The sequence below is a fragment of the Equus przewalskii genome, chromosome 5 (assembly GCF_037783145.1).
Source record: "Equus przewalskii isolate Varuska chromosome 5, EquPr2, whole genome shotgun sequence".
NCBI lineage: Eukaryota > Metazoa > Chordata > Mammalia > Perissodactyla > Equidae > Equus > Equus przewalskii.
The window spans coordinates 29,191,415-29,215,085 of record NC_091835.1 but is presented as its reverse complement, the minus strand read 5'-3'; the positions used below and the strand labels follow the sequence as shown (position 1 = coordinate 29,215,085).

At 51.8% G+C, this 23,671-nt stretch overlaps 1 protein-coding gene across 9 annotated transcripts in view; it reads left to right on the top strand.

The window, feature by feature from the left end:
• The window catches only part of CACNA1C (calcium voltage-gated channel subunit alpha1 C), a 680,887-nt gene that overhangs the window by 619,105 nt on the left and 38,111 nt on the right, over positions 1-23,671 (top strand). For 5 of the 9 annotated variants that reach the window (XM_070620344.1, XM_070620343.1, XM_070620341.1 and 2 more), the window contains 2 exons: positions 7,220-7,297; positions 20,977-21,081. In XM_070620344.1, coding sequence (XP_070476445.1) covers positions 7,220-7,297; positions 20,977-21,081 — 183 coding nt within the window. Of the gene's footprint in view, positions 1-6,537; positions 6,622-7,219; positions 7,304-20,976; positions 21,082-23,671 lie in introns of all 9 variants that reach the window. The other 4 variants (XM_070620346.1, XM_070620347.1, XM_070620349.1 and 1 more) reach the window with 3 other exon arrangements.

Genomic DNA, 23,671 nt, shown 5'->3' with positions numbered 1-23,671 from the left:
ATGTTCATTTGAACTTCAAGCTGCCGGCATTCGTTGCAGTGCACCTGCCCAGCCTAGCCCTGCCACGGGAATCCATCCAGTCAACACCCTAGTCTGGAGGAGCCCTTGGCAGAAATCAGCTCGCTTCCAGCATTAGTGGCATGAAGCAGCTATCGGGATCCTGCAGGCTACTCAAGTGCAAACTGAGGCAGAGAGAGAACGTCCCGCGGTCCTCAGAAGGAGCTTAGCTGATAACCCTGTTGCCATCTGCTCCCCGTGGGGAAGGCAAGCATCAGATGTGCTTCAGTTTGCACACCCACGCTTTGCACAGTTCCAGGCACCTAGTAAGTGCTCCTTCTGTGTTGGTGAGACCAATAAATGAATGAGGGTCTTTGAAAGTTTCCTGGGGAAGAAAAAGCTTAATTCCAAAGAAAAAATCAGCGTAAAAGGTGTCCTGTTCCAAGTGTGCGTTTCTCTAACAATTGTGAGAAGAGCCCCCATGACAACCACCCACCGGGGGCCTCCTCTCACCAGGGGCAAGGACAGCCCCTATCCCTGGCCCCCTGCCTGCTCCTGCCCTTTGTCCACCCCCCTCAAACCGCCCCCACCCCCTCGCCAGGCTGTCCATGCAGAGTGAGCCTCCAGGCACCTCTGAATGAACACATCGCAGGGTGGGAGCTGACAGAGGAAGGCAGAGATCCTCATGGCCGCCCAGGCTGCCAGGGAGCCGGGAGCAGCTGTGTGCTCTGTTAGATGCCACTGATTTCTATGATTATTGTTATGTCTAAATGGCATCCTAATGTAATACAATTTATATTATCTCTGCTTGGTGTCAGTTACCATTGTGTTCCGCGATGGTCCATGGGGTTGACTCTTCACAGACTCACACTGAGACATCGCCGCTGCTGCCGCACTGCCAGCTGCTTTCAGCTCCTCCCTGGTTCATTCAGCTCTCCCCCATCTCTCAGGTCCACAAACTGAGACCCGGGAAAGATGTGTTTCCAACAACTGGGCACTGTTTCCCCACCACCACCGACCCTCTGCACGGCTGCCTGCTTCTTGGCCTGGCTCCCAAATGCTGCTCACTCAAGCAGGGGCTCCTGCTCTCTTTCAGGGACCGCATTCCTTGGGTTAAGGACAAGCCATCTTTTGCCCCTTCCCTCCCATTTTAGGCCCTGCCTCCACGAGGTGGCCTTGACCCCTTCCTCTGGCTTCCGTGGGCTCTGCTGCTCTCCCAAGTTGCAGACACTTCTGAGGCCCTGGGCCTGACTCTGGGAGCTTTCCATCCTGCTTCACCTCCTCTCATACTCTCTCTCTCTCTCCTCTCCCCTTCTCCCCACTTTCCACCGTGTGTGTGGGTTTTCCTCTCCTCCTGCCCCTCTCCTCTCCTGCCATCTACCTTAAGTGACCTTTCCTGTTAATACCCTTCTCACCATTTTCTTCTCACGTCGTTTCTGTAATCCCTTCGTTTCCCAGCCGTCTCCATCTCTGGGCGGTTGAGTCTTCCATCCTCTCATACACTCTTCCTTCCCTTGCCATCATCTGTCCCTTCCCACTCTGTCTCGGTTCCTGCAGGCCCATTCTAGTCTCAGCTCAGGTCTCCCACATCAGCACTCTCTGGAGCTCCATGTGTCCCTGGGAGGAAACGGTCTCAGGGTACAGACCCCTGGGCAGACTGCACTGCCAGAGTCAGCTTCCCCACCAGGGGTCCTGTTTCCTGACCACCTCCTCTGTGTTCCTTTGCTTCTCTTTGCTGCACCCATCGGAGATGGATGATGAAGTTGGGCGGGAAGGAATAGAGAAGAGGACAAATACAAGTAATGCTGGCAAAGTGACTTTTGCCGCCTGAGAAGAGACAGCACAATCGCAGGTGTGCAGATTTTCTTGTGGCTCCTGACCGCCAACCTGTTTTAAAGCTTGTGTTGCCTCTGAGATGATCCCAAGGGAGACCTCTGCTCTGGGCAGGGAAGGAGCTGAGAACCCAGAATTCAAGGGCAAAGGCGTGTGCCTGACCCCTCTGCAGGAGGCGTGCTCTCTGGGGTCAGAGACAGCAAACAGGCCCGCTGGGCAGCCCACTGCTCTCTTCCCAGCTCTCTAGCCAGAGGAGGAGGGACCTGGGTCTTCCCTAGGAGCAACAGTGGTTTCTGAGAAGGTGGCAGTTAGCTGTCTACATGAACTTGAGTCTAACAAAATTTAGCCATCACAACTTGCATACTGTCACCAATCTCAAAATGGTACCAGCCAGATTTCATTCAAGAGTCTCAGGATGGTCACACTACCCACTGGTGACTCAAGAGGGGCAGAAAAGGCCTTAGAGACAGACTAAAGGAGAGCTCAAGATTCCAGAACCTTTGGCTTCTTCTCTCTTCCTCCACACGCCTGGTCTCTGCCTTCCCCTCTGTTCAATCCCGCCCCCAAAATTGAGTCTGTGAATCCTATTTAACTAGGAGAGAGGCCAGTCAACTCTCATTAACCGTGGCGATAGCCGGTACTTCTTAGAGCGCACTCCAGCCCAGGCACAGGTCTAAGTGCTCTACTCGTGTTGTCGCATCTAATCCTCATCAGAACCCTGTGGTTATTCCATTTTAACTGTGGGGAAACTGAGGCAAGGAGAGGTTATTTGCTCAAGGTTACCCAGCTCATAAGTGCCCGAGGATATGAACCCAGACACCCTACCTCTGATGCCCTTAACCCATACACTGCCTCTTTCAACTTAGAATAGCTCCAATGAGGGAGTGAATCAGGGCACAGATAATCCAAAAGAGAGGAGAATCCAAAATCTGTGCCTGGGAAATGCATCATATGGTGCTTTTGCAGCACTTCTTCCTTCCTAATAGTGATTCGCTGAAGCTAATAGCAATTTGGTCTGTGTTTACTCTGCCTGTGCCAGCCGGTGAGCGGAGGGCCGACAGCACTCGGGAGAGTGGGTTATTCTGAGGTAGAAGCAGCCGCAGATCGCAGGAGCAGTTGTTCATCAGCTTGGATGGATGCACAAGAGGCCTTCTCCAGGATGGCTAGAGGAAGGGCCCTTCTTCTGAACTCATTCCTAGCAGCTGGGAATTTGAAAGGGGACATCCACTGAATCTGTGTGGTTTAGGCATGGCAAGGGAGAGGCTTCCAGCCCTAAAAACATCATCCCTCCTGGATGATCAGCCCTGCTTGGCTCTGAGGAGTTGGACATGAAGAGGTTTGGTTCGCCACACAGGGAGAGCCGGGAAAGTTCTTCCCCTACCCCTGACTTCTACCCTCGAGTCTGGGACCCCGTCACGAGGGAAAGGAGGAGTGTCAGGGATAACCTGGCTCCAGGCCAAACTTTCATAAGAGAAAAAGTCTATGATTTTTTTCGTACCCTTCTTCCTCCATTAGCCCCCAAACCCTTATTGCCTCTAGTTAACACTAAGCTGTCACACTCCAGAGAGTGTAGGGAAAACATATGCCTCCCAGTCCCTCCCACTTAGGGATGCGGCCAAGTGTCTCCCTTGGACAACCTGCTGACCTACATGGGGGGTGTCAGCCTTGTTCTTGGGAATCAGCATGGAATGGGTGGGAGGAAGGGACTGTTGGAAGGGTGGGAGGAGGAGGCCGACAAAGGGAATGGAGACCTGAAAGCTGGATCTGAAACCATCGTCACGGTTGGGCTTGGAGAATTGACCGGCTCTTGGGACAGAGAGGTGGGAAGGTGGGTGGACGGGTCAGGGTGAAAAGCTGCCTCTTAAAGGGATCCTGTCACCTCCCCCAAGACATGCTCCCTCACCCCTGCATTCCGGGTGTGTGGGAATTTCCACTGCGCTGGGTCACAGGCTGGTTGGCTTCTACAGCCAGTGGGCCCTGGCACTGGGCCCAGCCAGTAGCTTGCCACAGGACAGAGAAGCCAATCAAAGCCTCCAGGAGCACAACCTGGCGAGGACAAGGATGGGCACGAGGCTTTAATGTCTGCAGAGCCCAGCCAGCCCAATGGGAGCCGGCCATGGCAGATTGGGAGAGGGCCGTGGTCAGGGAGGGGTTGATTGTTTTGTGTTTTCCTTGCATCTGCACATACACAGAGAAACCCAGGAGAAGGGGTGAGAAGTGATGCACAGCCAAGAGGTGGACAGGGTCCCTTGAGGGCTGGCCCTCCCCCGGGCTCGCCTGCGTTTAACTCTGTGTTTATCCTCGCCTTCGCCCTGCTCTCTACCTTTTTCCTTTCCCTCTTCTCTCTCAGAGGATTGCAGACCGAGGCCAGCTTACCCATTTTGTTTCAGGTCTGATGGATGAAAAGACTCCAACTCCTCCTGCTTCCTTGAGCACGGAGCCTTCTGCCTTCCTCTCTCTCCTCCTGCCCCCGAACCCAAATAATGTTTCGTTACCTCGTTTCCTAGGCTAATGCTGAACATTCCTGGACTCTACTCTGGTCCCTGTTTCTCTCCTTTCTCTTCCTTGACTCCCTTTCCCTTCCCTTCTGAAATAGCTCTACCCACAAGATGGGATTCCTGTCTACAGATATTCCCCCCACTATTTTCCAAAACCTAATTTTAAAATAGACACATAGTCATAGTTCATTTAGGGTCTTCATTCTGCCTCCCCGCCCCCAGTCAGCCTTCTCCGTTTGCCCTGTGAATGGTATCTGAGAACCTGGGAGGCAACTGCTTCTTTCCTGCTCGTAGCGTGTGACTTAAATTCGAGAGGGAAGTCTCTCTCTGCCTCAAAGGCTCTGGTATATTCAGAAAAACACTCTGGGAAGCCAACAAGAAAGCCATGATTTCATGCTGAGCCTCACCTAACCCACACCCTGGCCAGCCTCTGCTCCCCCAGGCTGGCTGTCAAAGTCTCCGAGTAGCCTTTCTGTTTTCTTTTGGCAGAAATGCCTGGGAACCGAGAGGCCCCTTTCCCTGTGACCTGACCTCCCACACTAAGAATAACAGCCCTAGGACAGCATGTCTTGTGACCCTCTGAAAGAGGGCATGGCTGGGAAGTGGGAAGTTAAGGGAGCTGGATAGAGCCAGGAGAAAATGGAAGAACACGGACTCTTGGCTCTTGAGAGTAAAAAATAAAAAGGGAGACTTGGCAGCCTTTCAGCAAGCTGGGGAGAGAGATCTGGGAAGCTCTCAGAGGACCCCTGATGCTTTCATACTCACTCCCCAACCTCTAGAATTCCATCTCCTGGATGCCCCAACTGGTGGCTCGGAGAAAAGGAAAATGCTGGTCCTGCTGAGGAAATGTGGTCCAGCCCTGTCTTGTCTCCTTTGCAGAACATTCCTTGAAAAATTAAATGAGCAAATGTCCTTTTTAAAAGAAGATAAATCTCTTCAGTTCTTGGAGAATATGACTGTCCCCTCCTTGGGTTTCCTGAACCGTGAGCATGTCTCGCATGTGCCACAGAGCCTTGCTCTCCAGACGCCCACACCTCTGAGAGAGGCACATGGTCCATTCACTCTTTGTAAAGGGTCCACCCACCCAGGACTCCTGGAATCCTCTAGGACATCTGGAACAGCCTATCCCTTAGTTCACAGTTGTCCAAGCACCTCAAAAAAGTTTTTCAAAAACATTCATCTCTTCCCTTCTCCAAATCTGGTGGAAAACAAATAAAATCCATGTGTGCAAGATAAAGTGGTGAAGTGGGGACACGGGTCTTCCCCTTCTGTGCCAGAATCTCTCCTCCATGACACGACTGCCTACATTCCGTTCCTAGGAAGTGTGTGTCCCGATACCCTCTACCCAGACTGCCCCTGTCAGTCCAGTTCTCAGGAAAGGCTTTGAGAACTCCATTTGCTCTGGGTGGCATTTGCATTTCAGCAGGACCAGAATGATGATGTTGGGGAAGAAGCCTGGCAGAGGTGCTTAGGAGACACCTCTGAAAGCACTGTTTAGGGCCATATCCTATATTTCCAAACTATGCAACTGCCCTCGACTCTGTCTCCTTTCAGTTAGTAAAGCCTTTGTCAGGACAGAGCTGCCCCTGAAACACCAAGGCATGGCCAGTGCTGGAACAAGGGTGACCCTGATTCTGTCTGCATAGAGTCCAGCTGATTATAGACATTTTTTAATGATGTGGTCCCCTTGTTGTCCCTGAGCTTTACGTGAGTCATTGCTGAGCCCAGATGACCTGGCCACCCTTCTGGACCACAATGCTGTCGTTTTCTGGGCCTTTTAAATTCTCAGATCACCCATTGGACCACAGCCCATTCACCTCTAAGGGGTCATACATCTGTGTTCCCACTCTCCCTCCAGACAGGCCCTTCTGATGGAAAAGAACTGGGGGCATAGGAGCTGGTGAACATGGACATTCCTCCCACCTTCTGTGGTGGGAAGTGGAAAGGGCCTCTGTGCAGGAGGGTGGGCAGGTGGGATGGATCTGGAGGAAGGGGCCTATGTGACCACAAGAAGGCGGGCCAGGAGGGTTGGCTAGCCAGCTCCCTTCCATCCCCTTCCCTCCTGGGCTCCTGGCCACCGTGAGCACGCTCGGAACTCCAGCAGCAACAGTGAGGTGCCTGGACGGTGATTCTGATGGTGATGTTGCTCTGTTCTTGTCTGTCTAATATTCCTTTTTAATCCCGTCCTGCCTGCCCCTCCCTTGTGTAGGGTTACTTTAGTGATCCCTGGAATGTTTTTGACTTCCTCATCGTTATTGGCAGCATAATTGACGTCATTCTCAGTGAAACTAATGTGAGTATGACTCTGCCCTCCCCAGGAAACCTCCTGCCTTCCTCCTCTGCCTCCTCTGTTCCCTCTCTCTCTCACTCTCTCTTCACCTCCTTTTATTTATTTTATTTAATTTCCTGTTTTTACCCGCCTCCAGTCATGCTTTTTATTGAACCTGCCGTCGTCCTGTGGGGGAAAAAAAGTGGGAGCTTCTCCTCCTTTTTTTCCACTTGTCCCAGCTCGGCCCCACTGTGCTGGGCCCAGGAGCTGGGAGCTGAGCCGAGAGAGCAGCGGTGGGCGCTGCTGCTCCCCGCCCAGGGCGGCCACAGCCCATCGTGACCTTTGAACTAACCCAGGTTTTGTCAGGCCTCTCCACCCCGAGAAACCCAGGTTCCCCAGGTGTGAGCCGCCACAACTGTAGAGTGGTAAGAGAGTATTTAATATGCCCACGTAACCTCTTTCTTTTCTCATTTTTTTCTCTTCTCTCCTTTCTTTCATGCTGTGTTTTTTGTTTTTTTTTTTTTTTTCATTTTTCCTCTTCTTTTTTGTTTTGTTTTTCTCCTTTGTTGTTGGTTTTTTTCTCTTCTCTCTCTCTCTTCCTCGGCTTCTCTGCCCCATGCAGCACTATTTCTGTGATGCATGGAATACATTTGACGCCTTGATTGTTGTGGGTAGCATTGTTGATATAGCAATCACCGAGGTAAACGTAAGTACATGGCGTCTGTCCCTAACTGTCCGTGCCTGCTCTAACGCTCCCGTGTCTCTGCCCGGTTTGGTTTTTTCCTTCATTATATTTTCTCCTCCCCACCTTCTCATTTTCATTTAGTTTTCTAAATTTGTTTAAATTGGTTTAAAGGATTTTTTTCTTGTTGCTTTATTTTGAAAAATTTTTTCTTCTTTTTTTATTTTTAACTTTTGGAACGAGTTAGGCCCCCCCCCTTTCCTTTTAAGTTTTGATTGCTGCATCGTTTTCTCTCTCCCCTTACAATCAGCCTGGCATGACTCACACTGTGTAGGAGGACACAGCTCTAGGATCGTGGAGGGAGAAGACAGGGATATGTACAGCCTCTGGGCTGCTGCTGGGGCCAGGACCCAACCGCATCTGACCCCACCCCCCAGGCCGCTGCCTCTCCCCTCCGGCCTTTCCACTCCCACGGCATCTTGGGCAGAGCTCTCTCAATGCGGAACACCGTGGCTGGACTCGGGCTCAGCCTGCCGTGTCAGCCCGAGGCCCAGCCGGCTGTGCTCACGTTGGGAAGGCTCCATCGCCCTGCCGCATCACACCCGTGCAGGCAGCCCGGCCCCCAGGCTTGTTTGGGAGAGAACAGGAGGGCCGTCTTGTTCATCATTTTCGGACGCCTGCCTGCCCCCTCTCGTCTGGAGTGGCCAAGGAGCCCGGCGGCTGTGAACCACCGAGAGCGCCCCCAGGGCCTCTCCCCGCTGCCTGTGGAAGCCCCGTGGGAGCACCCCGAGAGCCACTCCTGCACCTGCCTGGGTCTCTCCCACTCCTCGCCCCTCACAGCCCTGCGCCTGGCTCCCTGGCCTTAGACAGAACCCCAGGCCTGCGCTCCCAGGCCCACTGCCTTCTCCCGAGAGCTGCCTCCTCCTACACAGTTGCTCCCGGCCCTGCACATGTCTTCTGTTACCTGGCATGTTTAAACCTTCTCTCTTTATCTATAGGCAAGCCATCTTGCGGTTAGTCTTTAACATGTGTGGTTTAATTTTTTGTCATTATTTTTCCTTAATTAAGAGACTTGGTAATGTTTGCACAAATGTTTGATGCACTGAACCGTTGAACAGCTCAGAGCAGACGCTATAGTTTTGATCTAAGATGTTTGAAACTACCCTACCGACCGCCTCCCTGGTGTGTCCTTACCCTGCTCGTCTCCACTCCATATTTGCTCCCAATCAGTTGAACTGACATGTTACTTGACCTGCCTGATGGTTAGAAGCCCCTGTCTGCTCCCGTTCCAGCAGATGGACGTTGGAAGGAGGCTGTTACGCTTCCCATACACCCACCTCCTGTCAACTCTTGCTCCCTCCCTGCTCACCCTTTAGCTCCAGATTCGACTGCCCCTCTGTCTCCGAGATCCCCCTGGGTTGTCTTTGTCTCACTGTGTGTGTGTGTGTGTGTGTGTGTGTGTGTGCGTGTGTGTGTATACACTCTTCCTTGACTTCTTCCAGTAAATCATCAGATCATAAAAAAAAAATCAATCTTCCTACTCATGCTCTGCACCTCCCTCCCCTCAGCACCTCCCACCCCCGCTCCTGGGAACACTGCCAGTTTGGCAGGTTGGACTTGCCCCAGGTGTATCTCAGGTGCTGTTCCAGGCCGTGAGCGGCGCACACACCTCTGAAGGCCAGAGCCGATTGCTTAGAGCTCACGGCTGTGGTGCTCTGGAGCCCAGCAGTCAGGAGAGAAACAGGGAAGAGGGAGCAGCGGTGGGCCCTGCCTCCAGAGGGTTCCATCTGCAGACAGCAGTGCGGATCTGCATGAAAGTCTGTGCCGAGGGACACAGAGCCCGATGGCAGGAAAACACAGAAAGGTAACAGCAAGCTGCCCCCCGGATGCAGAGAGGCCCCTTTGCACCTCATGGGGTCCTTTGAGGTTCTCACTGTTGGCAAGGCCCACATCCTCACTCAACTTGCCATTTTCTCCCAAGACAAAGCAAAGGACATTTTCTAGGGCATGAAATTTCTACCCTGAGAAAGTAGCTGTGTTAGGGGTAAAGAGGGAGGGCACAGGACAAGAAAGGAACAGGAAATCACCGTGCAGACCCTTACATTTTGTGCAACGGTTTTCTCTTTACAATTCGCCTTTTGCATTTATCTACCCTGAGAATTTGATAGGCAAGAATTCATCCTGAATTTGCTGATGTTAAAGATGATGGTGGAGAGATTAAGTGCCTTTTCCTGCCACACAGCTGGAATCTAGGCCTCCCAGGCCAGATTCCTCTGTCTCTTTAAACCATGTTGCCCTTTGACAAACGTCGACATTTCACATGTCCCCCTGCTGGGTACTCCCACCAGCTGGCATTTGTTCAGCCCTCACGTTCTATCATTTATATTTTAAATAACCATAGGGGTTATTTTCATTTTATAAACAAAAAATTATTTATCAGCCCACTCTTAGAGTTCTGATGCCCCTCCAGCTCTGCCCAGCCTCCCTTCATCCCACATGGAGAAGCTCTTCACTCCTCCAGATTGAGGAGCTTGTTAAAAATCGAACTGAAGGGTTGTCTGAAGATTAAACGGGGACAGTGTGTGTGATGGAGAGCAAGAAGAGGAGTCCAGAGACCCCACACTTATTTCTGGACTACCTTCTCCCTCTCCCACACAAGTATTGGCTTCTGAACAAAAAGAACCAAGAGAACATCACCCAGATCAGGACAGCGTTGCGGGGGCAGAGGGGAGGCTGCACAGGAAGTCGGCACTGGCGGGTTGTCGAGTCCTGCTGCTGCTACTTCCTGAACAAGTGTTGCCAGAATGCCCTCGGACTTAGTTTCCCCATCTGTCACAGGAATGGGGGGGTTTGCTGCAGTGTGTCCTGGAGGTCAAGTAAGAGCATCTATATTAAAAGTGTGTGTAAATGGTAAAGGACTGCTGAATGGGAGAGACTGGCACCCAAGCCAGTGACATTCTTTCCTAGTTATCCTGCAGGATAACTAGGAGGGCCTTAGTGTCTAGCAAATATATCTAATTATAATTCACTACCTACAGACACTGGAAGGGCCCTGGGTTCCCAGATATGATTAGACTGCTGGAGATGGCTGACAGGCAGAGTCAACACTGCCTGTTCACCACTGCCCATGACAAAGCCTTGACAGGCCTGCGCCACAAGCACAGTTCTCACAGAGCCCCACACTCAGATGGCAGCCAATATTGGGGATGACAAATGACACAAGCAACAATGCTTAGTCTCAGAAGTCGGTCCCTCCACCCAGACGGTTCTGCCTTCAGGCCATTGGCAGCTCCTGGGTCTGGACACTCCCTCGTGCAAGGAAGCTCACGGCTCCAGGATGGTTTCCCTGGTGCCGCTCCAGGCCTTCCCCGTGCTTTCTAGTCTTACTGTCATCACAAAACCCCAGTCCCAGATACGTGTTCTATTTGGCAGGAACCCATGCTGTTAGCCTGATAGGAATCCATGAGGCTTTTCACCTGTAGCTCATCATCTTTTACTCTTAGTTTTTTTTTTGCTTGAGGAAGATTAGCCCTGAGCTAACATCTGTGCCAATCTTCCTCCACTTTATATGTGGGTCGCTGCCACAGCATGGCCAACAGTGGTATAAGTCTGCACCTGGGATCTGAACCTGCGAACCTGACTCTTTTAAACCTACAGAAATCAACTCTCATTCCCTCACCAAATGCCATATTCATCCTAACTGCCCCCCAAATAGTCACACATTTAAAGTCGTCTCCCCTTAAATGCCTTCTCTTTCCTCCTTGCCTTTACTACCTGCGGTGCCCTTCCTCTCAGGAAATGGCTTTCCCCCACTGCCAAGCACCATCATTCATCACTCACTGTGGACAGAGTTGTGCCCTTTGTGTGTCGACACTATCTTAGGCGCCTGGGATATGTCAGTGGAGAGAACAAAAGCTCCTTCCTCATGAGCTGGCATTCTAGGGTCGGGGGATAATCAGACAACGAGCAATGCACTGAGTACAGAAAATAAGGAAATCCTACAGTATGTGAAGAGATGATAAGTGCTATGGAAAAAATAGTGCCGAGTAAGTGAGGTCAGAGGCGCTGGGGAGCAGTGGGGCAGGCGCCGTTCCCATGAGGCGGCTCTGCTGAGGAGGTGAGCTCTGAGCAAAGCAAGGGCGTGGAGGTGGTGAGGAGCTATCCGTGCGGATAGCTGGGAGAGGACTTTCGGGGCAGGAGGAGCAGCCACTATGGCTGGTGCCAACTGAGCAGGGATGGGGGAAGGGAGGCGATCAGAGAGGGGACCAGATTTTGGCTTCTACGCTAAGCCAGAAGGGGAGACGCTGGTGCCTTTGAGAAGAGGTGTCCCGTGATCTGACTCACATTTCCAAAGGAGCACTTTGCTGTCTCTAGGAGTCAAGGGCGGAAGTCACAACACCGCTTAGAAGGTGAAGGCAGTAACCCAGGTGGAAGGTGATGGGAGCTTGCAACAAAGCGGTAGTAATACAAGTGGTGAAAAATGGTCAGATTCTCAATCTGTTTTGAAAATAGAATGACAGTGTCTCCTGACAGACTGGTTGTGGGTGTGGGAGAAAGAGGAATCCAGGATGGCTGCAAGGTTCAGGCCTGAGCAATGGGAAGTTGGAGGTGACCTCAACTGGGAAGGATGGGAGGTAGAGCGTGTTCGCATGAGGAAGACAGGAGCTCAGTCAGGGAGTGTCTGCTGACTTTCTGGTGGCGATGTCAGGTAGACAGTTGGACACACAGTCTGAGGTCTGGGCGCGGAGTCATCAGCTCACAGATGGTGTTCACAACCATCTGTGACAGTGACACAGTGGTGAAGACAGTGGTGAAGAACGGCACGGGAGGGAGAGGAGACAGGAGAGACAAGGGCTGAGCCAGGGCCTCCAGCATGAGGAGGGCGGGGCCCTTCCTGCTCAGAGCTGCTCTGTGGTTTCACGTCTGCGCCCTCTGGGAGAGGCCTCTGAACAGCGGGCTGATGTAACTAGAGGGAGCTGGCCACTGCCCACCTTGTGCAGTTATGCTGAGTTCCGCTTCAGTGTCCGGCACCAGGCCGCTGCCCGCCTCCCCCCGACGTGCTGCCGTGTTCCCAGTCTGGGGCTCCCCCACTGCGTGCACCCTGTGAAGACGGAGTGCAACATCACGTCCTTCTAAGGAAGCCGCTGGTCTTCCTTTATTTCTTGGGTCTGAAACTGTGTTTTCCAGAGGGAAAGCCCGGAGACAAAGCTCCTATGATTGTTAATGGAAGGTCCCGGAGCGTCAAAAACTGCTCCCTAACATCTCAAATTGGGATCAGGTTGGGTGCCTGGGCCAACAGCCTCTCCCCACACTCTTTCTCCTTCTGTATGTAAAGTCTCTTGCACACTAGAAAGTGCTGAGAGGCCTGGATTCTTGCCTTGTGGATACGGAGAAACATTCCCAAACTGTGAATTGAGAAGCCTGGGCTCTGTTTCTGGCTCGGGTACTGTTAAGCCCTGTGACTTAGAGTGCTTAATGCTGTTCTCCCGGCCTCAGCCTCGTTGAATGCATAGGGGGTGGGAGTGGGTAGAGATGGTCTCAGGGGGCCCTGGGCCTCTGGCACCCCCTGATCCTGGGTTGGGCGTTTCTGGTGGTTTGAGGCAGTTTCCTTTCCCCACACCGCCTCGCCAGGCCCGAGATGCGGCCCGAGATTCTGGGGTGGCATTCCTTTCACGAGGCCTCCCAGGCCGTGTGGGGATCCGCTCCCTTGGCTTTGAGGTGGCTCCTGTGGAAGCTCTGCAGAGGGAAGGCCCTGAGCACCTTCAGGGAGAGCAGCGGGACACAGAGTGTGAGGGAAGAACAGTGGCCTGGAAAGCTGCTGCGGAGGCCTCCTTAGGAGTTGACGTGCTCGTCCCGAGAGTGACCAGAGCAGGAAAAGGCAGTTCCTTAACCATGGTGCTGGCTGGGATCTAGCTGATGAGAAGCAAGGTGGAGCAGGAGGAGGAAGAGGGAAATGAGAGGGGTCTTTGATGAGCATGTGCCAGGCATCGTGCAAGGACATCACACACGTGGTCAGTTAACTACTCAGAGCGCTATTCTCTGCAGGGGGAAACCAAGGCTTACACAGGATGAACAGTTTGCCCAAGGTCACACAGCTAATGGGTGGCAAGACTGGGATTCAAATCCATCTCCGTGGGAGAATTGACTCTTGCATTTCCCCAGAGCCCGTTGGCTGAATCCCTGGTCCAGGCTGGCGTGAGTGTGGCATCACCGAGGGGCCCCTACCGCTCACAGGTCCTTATTCTGTACACTGCCAGCAATGTGAAAGGGGGCAGAGCAGCTTAACCTAGCTTCTCTGGGCCTGTGGGTGCTGCCAATGCTGGACCAAGGAGCCCAGGCTGCCCTGGGAATACGCGGACAGACAGCAGTCTGCACACCCCAATCTATATGCCTGATTAATGGGTTTGGGAGGAAAGGGCAAAGGAAGCATAAAGCAGCCCCACTACCCTTGTCCCCTTGACATCCACAGCCTGAGAAGAGATGGGAGGAGGGGAGAAGAGTCACAAGTCGGGACATAGGGCTCAGCTGCAGGCAGTGCCCAGAGAGGCTCACGTCAGGGCCTCTGGGTGCTGGCCCCATACCTCCCTCACCCTGGCTCCTGAAGCCATGGCACCTTTCCACCGCAGACCCACAGGCACAACTTCTAAATGATTACCCCCCACTGGTTCCCTATAAAAATAATAAAGCAAGTTTGGCTCCTGCTCTGGCTTCGGGGCTGGAATGACAGGGAAAGGCAGTCATCCTGAGTCACAGAGAGAGTGCTTGCTGCACATCCACCCCCTCAGGGTTGACTCAGAGCTCAGCCTGCACGCTGCAGCCCTCTCTCCATCCTTCAACCCACAGCACTGAGGTGGGGTCGCAGGCCTGACTCTCTTGGTCTGCCTTTCCCTAGCCCCAACATAGCAGAGAAGAGGCCAGAACAGGCACGAGAAAGGCAGGTTTAGTGCCTCCCCAAGAGCTGTGAGGAGGGGAAAAGGGGAAAGATGAGGGTAGAAAGTAGATTCGTCCAAGAATGTTCGAGTGGTCGCACTCTGAAGACCATCCCGTCCACACCCGTCTCCATTTCTTCCACAAGCGTACACTGAGCGTCTGCTGTGTCACAGCGCCTGGGGTTTGTACCAGTTTACAGATGAAGACACAGATGGCCAGAGGCAGGAAACATCTTGCTGTTTCTCACAGCTTTTTGACAGCAAGGCCAGCCCAAAACCTGGCCTCTGACTCTCAATCCCTTGTGTTTAGTGTAGCGGCTCAAACACCGGTGTTGCCAGGCATTGTCTAGACGACAGTGGTCAGTGTGACCTGGGCTGGCTCTAAGGTAGATAGAGTAAGTCAAGGCGGGGGTCTCAGGCCAGGCTGGTGGGGCAGAGCTGAGCCTGGCCTCTCCCCACCCCTCCCTTTCGCTCTGCTGGACCCTGCTCCTTGCTCACGGAGCTCCCTTCTAGTCTCTCCTCTTTCAGCACCACCCCCGTCCCCCAACAAAGCTGCTGCGACCAAGGTGTCTTGTCTCCGATACACTGATTCATACTAAGGTGATGTGACTCGAATAAGCTATCCTTCCAAAAAGCAATCTTACCTTTAAGGAGAAGAAGGTAACACTCACCCTAAAGCTTGGCTATCTAGAGCATGACAGCTGGGCGAGGGAGCTGTTCCCCACCCTCTACCCTCTAGTGTTCTGCAAAGACTGTTTTCTCCTCTGTTTGGAAATAGAGTTGGCCCTTGAGAGATTTAGCAGAACCACACTCATTGCTAGCAGTGAGCCAGCGCGTGTGGCCATGAGCAGTGCAGTGGAAATGGAGCAGCCGTCTCAAAAGCCCCCAGGCCTCTGGAGGGCGGGAGCTGCTGAGTGGGCAGTGGACCCAGGAGCACTGTAAGGCCAGACGTGGTAGGAGGACAGGGAGACAGGCCTGCTAAAGCAGGTTTTCCCAAAGCTGTGGCCTTGAGCAGCATCCTGCAGGCTTGCCCTGAAAGGTCCAGGGGAACCTATTTTTTTGTGGACATCCTTATTTGGGTTCTTAATTCAGCTATGTTAGGTCATCTGCGTGTTCTGACACAGTTATACCCGTCAAGTCTCCTCTTGCCCTGCCTTCTGACCAAGCCCCCTGCACTCTGTTTTCCTCTGATTGCCTTTCCTTTCCTTCCCTATTCTCATCTTTTCTTTCCGCATACAATGCTCTCCTTTCCTCTAAAATAGAGGCGTAGAAGGAAGCTGTCACAACACAACCCTTGCTTGGCCAGACAGCCACCTGTGCCTAGCCAGTGTCTGTGACTGTAGCCCTCACAGTCTGAGCAAGCTACTGGTGGTGTATTTGCCAGACACCCTTCTAAAAAAGCAAAGGGACCTAGAAGATTCCATGAGCTAGTAGAGAAGGTGAGAGAACTGGACCTCAGGCAGGCTCAAAAATGCCCACAGTTGCCCCGAAAAGCACTGCCACTTCTGTTACACCCATCAGCTCTTCATATTTAGTGCCCCCTCCCTGAGAATCATCTGTTTTTGTTTATTTCCTTTTCGAGTCTCTGCCTGTCTCTCTCATTCTGTTTCCCTTCTCTGTCCTTCTGAGCTTGCTTGCGCGTGCTCTCTCCGTCCCTCTAGCATGTGGAATTCTTTGATGTAGTTAGCACTGCTGACAAGCTGATTTCACTCCCTGACTCTCCTCAGGTTTCTTTGTGTGTTTGTTTGAATGATTGGGTACTGGCCGTCCTTCCCGTGGGAAGGCAGCTTTGTAACTGGTTTGTTAGCATGGGTTCCTGGCAGGTGGCAGCACTTGGGAGTCATCAGGCTTCAGGTGAACAACGCAGGGACCCCTGAGGCTGCAGCTGCTTCCAGCCACCTGAGCTGGTCACTGTGCAGCTGATAATACAGGCTGGTCCAGCCGGTCTCCTTCTGCATTTAGCACACAAAGACAGGAAGCGCAAGGATCGACCAGGAACCAGCAGCCCCCTTGCCCTGTACCTCTCCACCAGTCCCCCTGGGGCCAAGGGGAAGTTCTGAAGGGGCATTTCAATTGGGTGCCTGTAGCCACAAAGATTCAAGAAGGGCTCTTCTCCTTCTAGCTAGAATTTCACCTTGGAGAAACAGGTGCCAGCTGGGGGTTTCCAACATGGTGGACCTGGGGGACGGGAGGGCCACTCTTCCTGCTCTCCGCCTTCTCATCTCTGGCTTTATCTTCACGTTCCCTCCCTTTTCTGTCCAGCGTTTTTGCCTCCTTCATAAATCCCCCTTAGCATTCCTCCTCCACAGATCTGTTTTTGTCTATCCATTCATACCAAACCAAAAGGGAAATTCTGCTTAAGAACTGCTTTCAACTATCCATATTTCATTCATTTGCCCTTAAATCTGAGAACCATTGACATCTATCTTCAGCTTCTGTATATCCCAGTTGACTCGTGCTTATTTAAACTTTATATCTTCCTTAGCAAGGACGCTCTTCATTCAATTTAGAAGGCTTACAGTTTAAAACACATTTTACTTTGGCCTCCTTAAGATTCCTCTGCCTGCTGCCACCTCTGGTGGCTCTAAGATTCAGCATCTCCAGACTCCACCACATCTATAGGTTCACTTTTGGTTCCTGGGATGTGCCTTTCTCCCGGTTGAAAGAGGAGATAAGAGGATAATGAGGACACCCGGCCCCTCCCCACCCTCACTTAACCTACATGGCTGCCCCCTGGCCATGAAGCTGGAGTCAAATGTCTCTGGAAGCCCCTGACTCCTGCCATTCTCAATTTTCTTTCTGTGTACCAGCCTCATAACTGACCTCCCAGCCTAGATTAAATGGGGTTTCACCAACAAAGCCCCAATCCCCCAGTCTTCCACCAGACCGCGACACTCTCTCAACTGAACTAGCCATCCTGTCCTGCACATCAAACTGAGATGAGATTAGAGATGTTGGAAGCAGAGAAGCGGAGCTTGGGTTGGCAGGGGTGGGGGAAGTGCCAGCTGGACCAGGACCTTCAGGTGGTTTGGAATGGAATTTATATCAGATCCACTCCCTAAGTTCTGGATGAGAGATTAAAAAAAAAAAGCAAGAGTTCTGTAGCAGGGTAGCCAGTGAAAGACTCACGTACTCCCATGACATTGCTTTTTACTCCTATCTCAGAGGAATGTGGAATTTCAGTGACCTTGATATTATAGCCGTTGTCTCAATGGCAGCCGTTGGAATTGGGCAGCCCTTTCTGTATGGTGTGTTCACAACTCAGCCAAGAGCCAGCCTTCTCTGGAGGATGTCAGAAGGTAGTCTGCACCTTTCAAAGTCAACGTGTTCAGGAGGTGCAGCAGTGGCTTATGATCTTTTCAAAATGCTCTCTAACCACCTGATCTCAAGTGATCTGGAAGACAACTTGTTTGGGTATAGCAGCCTAGAAATCTACTGCCTAGCCCCTAAATCCCTAGTAACCCTCACACCCTGGCTATGCTGAAGAAAAAAAAGAAGAGGAAGAAGAAAAGGAAAGTCCCTTTTTCATATGGTCAAGAGCTATTTTTCAACAACCTTTTAGTTCTCCAGAGAGACTAAATAATGTTAACAACTGGAGAACACATCCCTCTCATTCCTATCTCCATCCTGTTGGGAAAATCCCCTGTACATAGGAGAACCCTCTCTCTGCAGCGTCTCACCTTCCCTGAGTTCATCCCTCAGCATCCTAAATGTGGTCTAGAGATCATAGCTCTGTGAAAAGGAATAGTGAGTATATTCCAGAAACAAAGACTTTGTCTGCTAAGGAATACTTCTAATGTGATTCTGAACTTAATTCAGAAGAGAGTTTTCCAGAGACTATCTCTTATTAACTGCCCAGTGCCACTGCTATCGTTGTTTCCAGAGGTACCAAACCCAGGTAATCTGCATAAGTACATTGAAGCAAGGTCATTCTTCCTGTGTGCCCTTAGCCTGTTGGCTGGAACCACTAGCCGGGACTCTTTCTGAAAATCCTCCACCTCTGCCTCAGATATGGAGTGACTACCTGATTCCGTTAATACCAGTTGCACAAACAAATTAAGTTAATTGCTCCAATATCTTTAAACCCTTGAAAATTACCAGATCTTTAGAAAACAAAGGTGAAAGAATTAGCTGCTCAAAAATTTACTCCATGCCTACCACGGTGGAGACAGCACCATATTACAACTCAGCCAGAAGGCTCAGGGAGGTCATGGCTCTGCTGGCTCCCTGTGGAAGGGAGTGGAGTGCAGGTGGGGTCTCCAGGCTCGCAGGGTGTAAGTCTTCAGAGAGTCCTACCACCCCTTCTTCCCTAGGAAAACCACGGATAGAGGAATTATGAGCTAACTCAGGGAACTGGGAGCGAATCAAGGAAAGGGTCAGAGATGGATGGCACAAGTGTTTCAGACTACCAACCAATTCTGAATTTAGCTCAAAAAGTGGAATTGATGCTAGGTAGTTTCTCAAGGCACTGTACTAGGTAGTCAAAGGAAGTGGCAAACACCACAAATATGTCTCTGGGCTAACAGTGCAATGCCCAACCCAGGTAGTCCAGTCTCCCCTTCTAGCTCACCAGGGGCTTCCACTTGCAGCTGGGCAAGCGTACCAAGGACCAGAATGACTACACGGGGTCGTCTAGGAAGAGTCTTTTGGGAGCTGGCAGTGTATCAGTAGGCTGTGGGGTCTCTGAAGGAGATGACTGTGTCTTAGGATTCTTCTTCTTGTTCCCACACAGAAATCACTCTGTAATTGCTTTCTGATTTTATTGTGAATGGTTAGCTATTTTTGAGACCATAGATCTTACTAACATAGCTGCTCACAGAAGAACAGGCTTGTGTCAGCGATTGACAGACAACGCTGTTCCAGCAAGTTAGAAGTGCCCTCTGAACAGCATGGCTTAAGGCCCAAGAAAAAATTAATCTGTGCGTCTCCAGATTCTCCCAGAGTGCAACTCTTTGGAGAGCTACCATCACCTGGGCTGGGAAACCCAACAGAGGAATCCCCAAGAGCCCATCCTGCATCTCATCGCTGCTCTCAGAGCACTCCTAACCTCCTCTCGTCTCCCATTATAGAGACGTATATAGGATTGTTAGAATAATAAGATATGACCCAGGGGATCAGAACAGACCCAAAGCTCAATCTTGAAGTAAAATATGATTTAAATAGATGAGGTTCTTAAATGGGAACTATGAAAGACTAAAAAGCAACAAGAGAAAAGACAGTTAAGACTTTTAAAAATCCCAAATGAAAAATACTGAATGTTTAAGAAGTCAAATAAATAGTTTAATTTTTTGAAAGTTTAGGGTTAACTCAGCTGGGCCAGGTGGCCCAGGAGGCTTCTCTAAGTCGTCCCCACTCTGGTCCTGTTCAGACGGGACTGACCCAAAGGCCTTTGGGCGTTTGCCCAGGGCGGCTTCGGTGGTTTGCAGGGTGGATCCAAAAGGGAAGCAACAGCCCGAGCGGAAGCCCTGGAAACACAGCCGTCCTTCCCCGTTAACACAGGAACACGAGCACTTGACCAGCCTGAAACTTCTTCCGTGTGCGTGTGTGTGTGCGTGTGCATGTGCGTGTGTGTGTCTGTTTCTGTGTTCTAGCTCAGCCTGCCAGCCAAATTCTAGTGACCCCACACCCTGCAGGCATGTGGATTGACCTGGCAGCTGGCATTCCTCATGAAGTAGAAACAGATCTAAATGTGTAAATGACTGATGAGGCGTCCCTTTCCTTCTCTTCCCTTGCCTCACCCTATATCTCCACCATTCCCAGAAAGGACATCATACCAATTTCCTATGGAAAAAGAAGGAATTTGCTGAGAAATCTGTTACCAACGAAGCTTTCTCAGTCTGCAAGCAAATGTCTAGTTATGCACATTTCCATCCTTCACAACTCCCGTTACACGTTTTCTTTGTTTGTACCTTAAAAACAGAAACACAAGAGCAACCATCTGAAAGTAGAGGGTAAAAGCAAAGTCATGACCTTCTAGAAAGAGTTATCAGCTCCGATGGTCAAGGTCGGTCTGGCTGAGCTCCGTGAGCTGGGGCCCAAGGAGTAGGGACAGCTTCCCGGATATAGGCTCCAGGAACAGGGAGAGAGTTGCTGTGGGGTACCCACCTGCAACCACTTTCCTCAGCTCCTATCCCAAAACGAGCTCAGGAGTGAGACCCACGAGAACAGCTTCTTGGGGTGGTAATGATACACCCAAATTTTGGAATTTAAAAAATAGGTCCACACTCGTTCTTTCATGCCAGTGGCCAAGGTTCTTCACACCTGTCAACTGGAAGCTCGGCAGGACCACCTCCCGCCGGAGCCTACGTTGTGAGGACTGGCCCCTGCTATGGAGGGGTTGAGGGCTACCTCTTTAGGTTCTCCTCAGTGATAACTAAAACTCAGTCTTCCCCTAAACGTGAGGGGCCCCTGAGCGCCTTGGCTTAAATATGTGTGGGCAAGGACAGGCAAGGCCCTTCTCCTCCAGCTGGCAATGCCTGGGCAAAGCTAGAGTGCAAGCCCTCAAAGGTTATCTTAGGACACATGGCTAGTTCAGAAACAAGTAAACGATTTCCATCCACCCCATTTATAATGGGTATGAATGACTTAATTCGTGGCCAGAGATGGTCCCAGGTAGGAGAATGCCGTATGGGTCCTCGCTAGATGTGAGACCCAGCTCTGCAGAGCCCCCATTCCTGGTCATGTCCCAGAACCTGCCAGACCTACACTTTGTATTTCTTTCACTTGTTTCATTTGCCCTCTCCTGCCGCTGTGTTGCTCCTGTGTTAGCCGAGACCTAGAATACCGGGCGTCTTCGTTGGAGACTCATTACAGCTTATCTCTATCTGCCTTTCTTTAAAGCCAGCTGAACATACCCAATGCTCTCCCTTTATGGTAAGACGGACCCTGCAGACCACGCTCTCAGCTTCTGTGACCTCCTCTAACTTCCCCCACTCTTACCCACCCCGCCCCCCAGAGTGTCCCGGAACCCAGCCTAGCTCCCGCTGCATGTAGCCACCGTGTCCGTCATGCGCCTGCCTGCCTGGTCTCGTGTGAGCTGTGAGTGCTGTTTGTGTAATGGTGTTCCTTCCCCTCCTTGTGCTTTCCTTTGGGTGATAATTCACTGTGATCTTGAATGTCTAATGAGCCACTGGGAGAGAACTGGACCCCAGGGCCATTTCCTGTTAAACATCCTGAGCACTACACTGGCTAAAGTCTCCAGCTTTAATCTGACGTGGGAAACTTGCACAGGGCACCTATGAGGGCCGTGGTAAGGGCCTCCAGGGAAAGGAGAGAGAGATGGTCCTGCCAGGAGATGGAAGGGCAGGCGCTGGCTCCCACTAATCATCAGGTGTCTGTAGCTGCTGGCCTCCCTTGTGCTCCGCGTTCACGGCCACAGGAAAAGGTTTACTGGGATTTCTTACTGAGAGTGTGGCTGAATTTCCAGTCAGGCCAGCAGTGTTACTAGTGAAGTTTTCTAAATTCTTCAAGTTCATTAAAATAAGGCTATACCTCATTTTTCTGCAAGCAGAAAAACAAACTTCATTGTTTGATTGGACCACTCCTGGCACAGAAGTCTATGATTCACTTTGGCTAACGTGATAGATATGCCACTTGGTGTGACCTTGAAGTCTCCTTGGAACAGCGTCCTCCAAAGGCTACCATCACGCATTTCAAACTGGGCCAGGTGTGAGTTTTTGAAAGGATCCGTGAGTGGGTTGATTCCCTGAGCCCCTCAAGTCCACAGACTGGACGCAAGATTGGGTCAGGTGGTGTTTCCCAATGCCACCCATCCCAGGCTGGCTGGAACGTCACCCAGGGAGAGGCTGGATATTCCACCCCACTTGGCAGAGACGGCCCTTGGGATCTGCTTCTTCATTGTATTGTCATTTGGTTTATAAGAGGAATTGTTGTGTCCAAATGGATATGTGTTTATTCTCCTTCTAGAACATTCGGAAATGGCAGCAACTGGGGAGGGTTCTGAACCCAGAATAGAATTCAAACTGCAAGCTTGATTTTTACTGTTTTGAACTCATCAGATCCAGATGCCCCTGTGGCACCAACTTCTCAAACTCTTGTCTCCCTCAGCTGAAGTTCCCCGCTTAAGCTTGTTCTTTCTTCTTTTTTCTCCTTTCCTGAACATGGTGGAACTGACAGCTGAGGGATAAAACCCTTCGCCTCCTCTGCATACTCCTCTGGGGGAACACAACCTCCTTTTAATTCTATTTCAAGTAGATACACAGGTGATAGAAATGCAGAGATTAAGGGCATCAAAGACTTCAGAATACTCGGCAGGGTAGGGCCCAGGGGCACTGCGCTCCCTCCCCCTAGCTGCCCCAGCAGCCCCCCCGGAGCGGGCCCCCAACACCCACAAGTCTGCCCTGCCTGAGGGGAGCGGAGCCCTTCGAGGATCTGAGGCAGCTCTGGTTTGGAAATAGAAGAAATGCTGTGACTCTTCCCCTGTCGGGAGAGTCTGAAAACCAGGAGAGACCGTCCAGGCTTGGTTTCTGCACAGCCCTCCCAGGGTGGAGCGAGGAAGTGCAGACGTGTAAAAGCTTCCTCTGAATTTTCCTGCCTCCCTGTTGGGTCTCCCGTTCTAAACAGGAGTGAGATGAGTGGCCTCTGGGGCCACCCACCACATCAGTGACAGTCAGCAGGCCACAGGGTTAGAATGGAGGGCCTCTGGGAGCCCTCAAGGCCTTTAGTGCTGGTGGGATTTTCAGGGGTGCAACAAGACATGGGTATTGTCAGGGAGGATCTGACATGGAAATGATTAAAAATAAAGCAAGAGGCCAGGTGACGTCAGCATCAAGGGGAAAGAGATGTCCCCTTTGTCTCTCCCTCTAAGTGACAACCAAAGGGACGCCCACTGACCACCAGAGGATTCCCTGCACAGAGTAAAGCAAGAGGAGAAATGAATTGAGAAGTGGGGAGAGCCAACACAGGAGCCCAGCACAGCCCAGGGGCTCCTCCTCCCTTGAGGGAAGCGCGTGCTGGAACAGGAACAGGAAGTAACAGGAACAGTAACAGGAAGCCCAAAGGTCCGTTCTCTCCTGGTGCCGACAGGGCTGGGTGAGCTGCACTAGCTCTAGGAACAGGCAAGTGGCTCATGGGGGTGACCACCCCCAGCTCTTTGGTCAGTGGGGGCAGAAGGAGGGACAAGGCGGGGGTCAGTCCATGCTGTTCTCAGGTCTGGAGGCAAGTGACAGTGCATCCTGTCCTGCCCCCTGAGCCCTGGCCAGGCAGGTGCCCAAGCCCCAGGCCCCTCCAGGTCCCACAGGCTGAGGTGAGCCCCCAGCCAGCGGCCCCAGCCCCATCTTCAACACCATCTCCCCACCCCAGCTTGCCTTGGCTTCCACCCACCTGTCTTCACCTTCACCTTGCCCTTGCCCTCCAGGTCTTCCCTGAGGAGGTGATCTGCCCAGAGCAGCACCCCTTGGTCCTCTCCTACTGGGGCGCGACTTCTCTAGGGCTCACTCCTAGT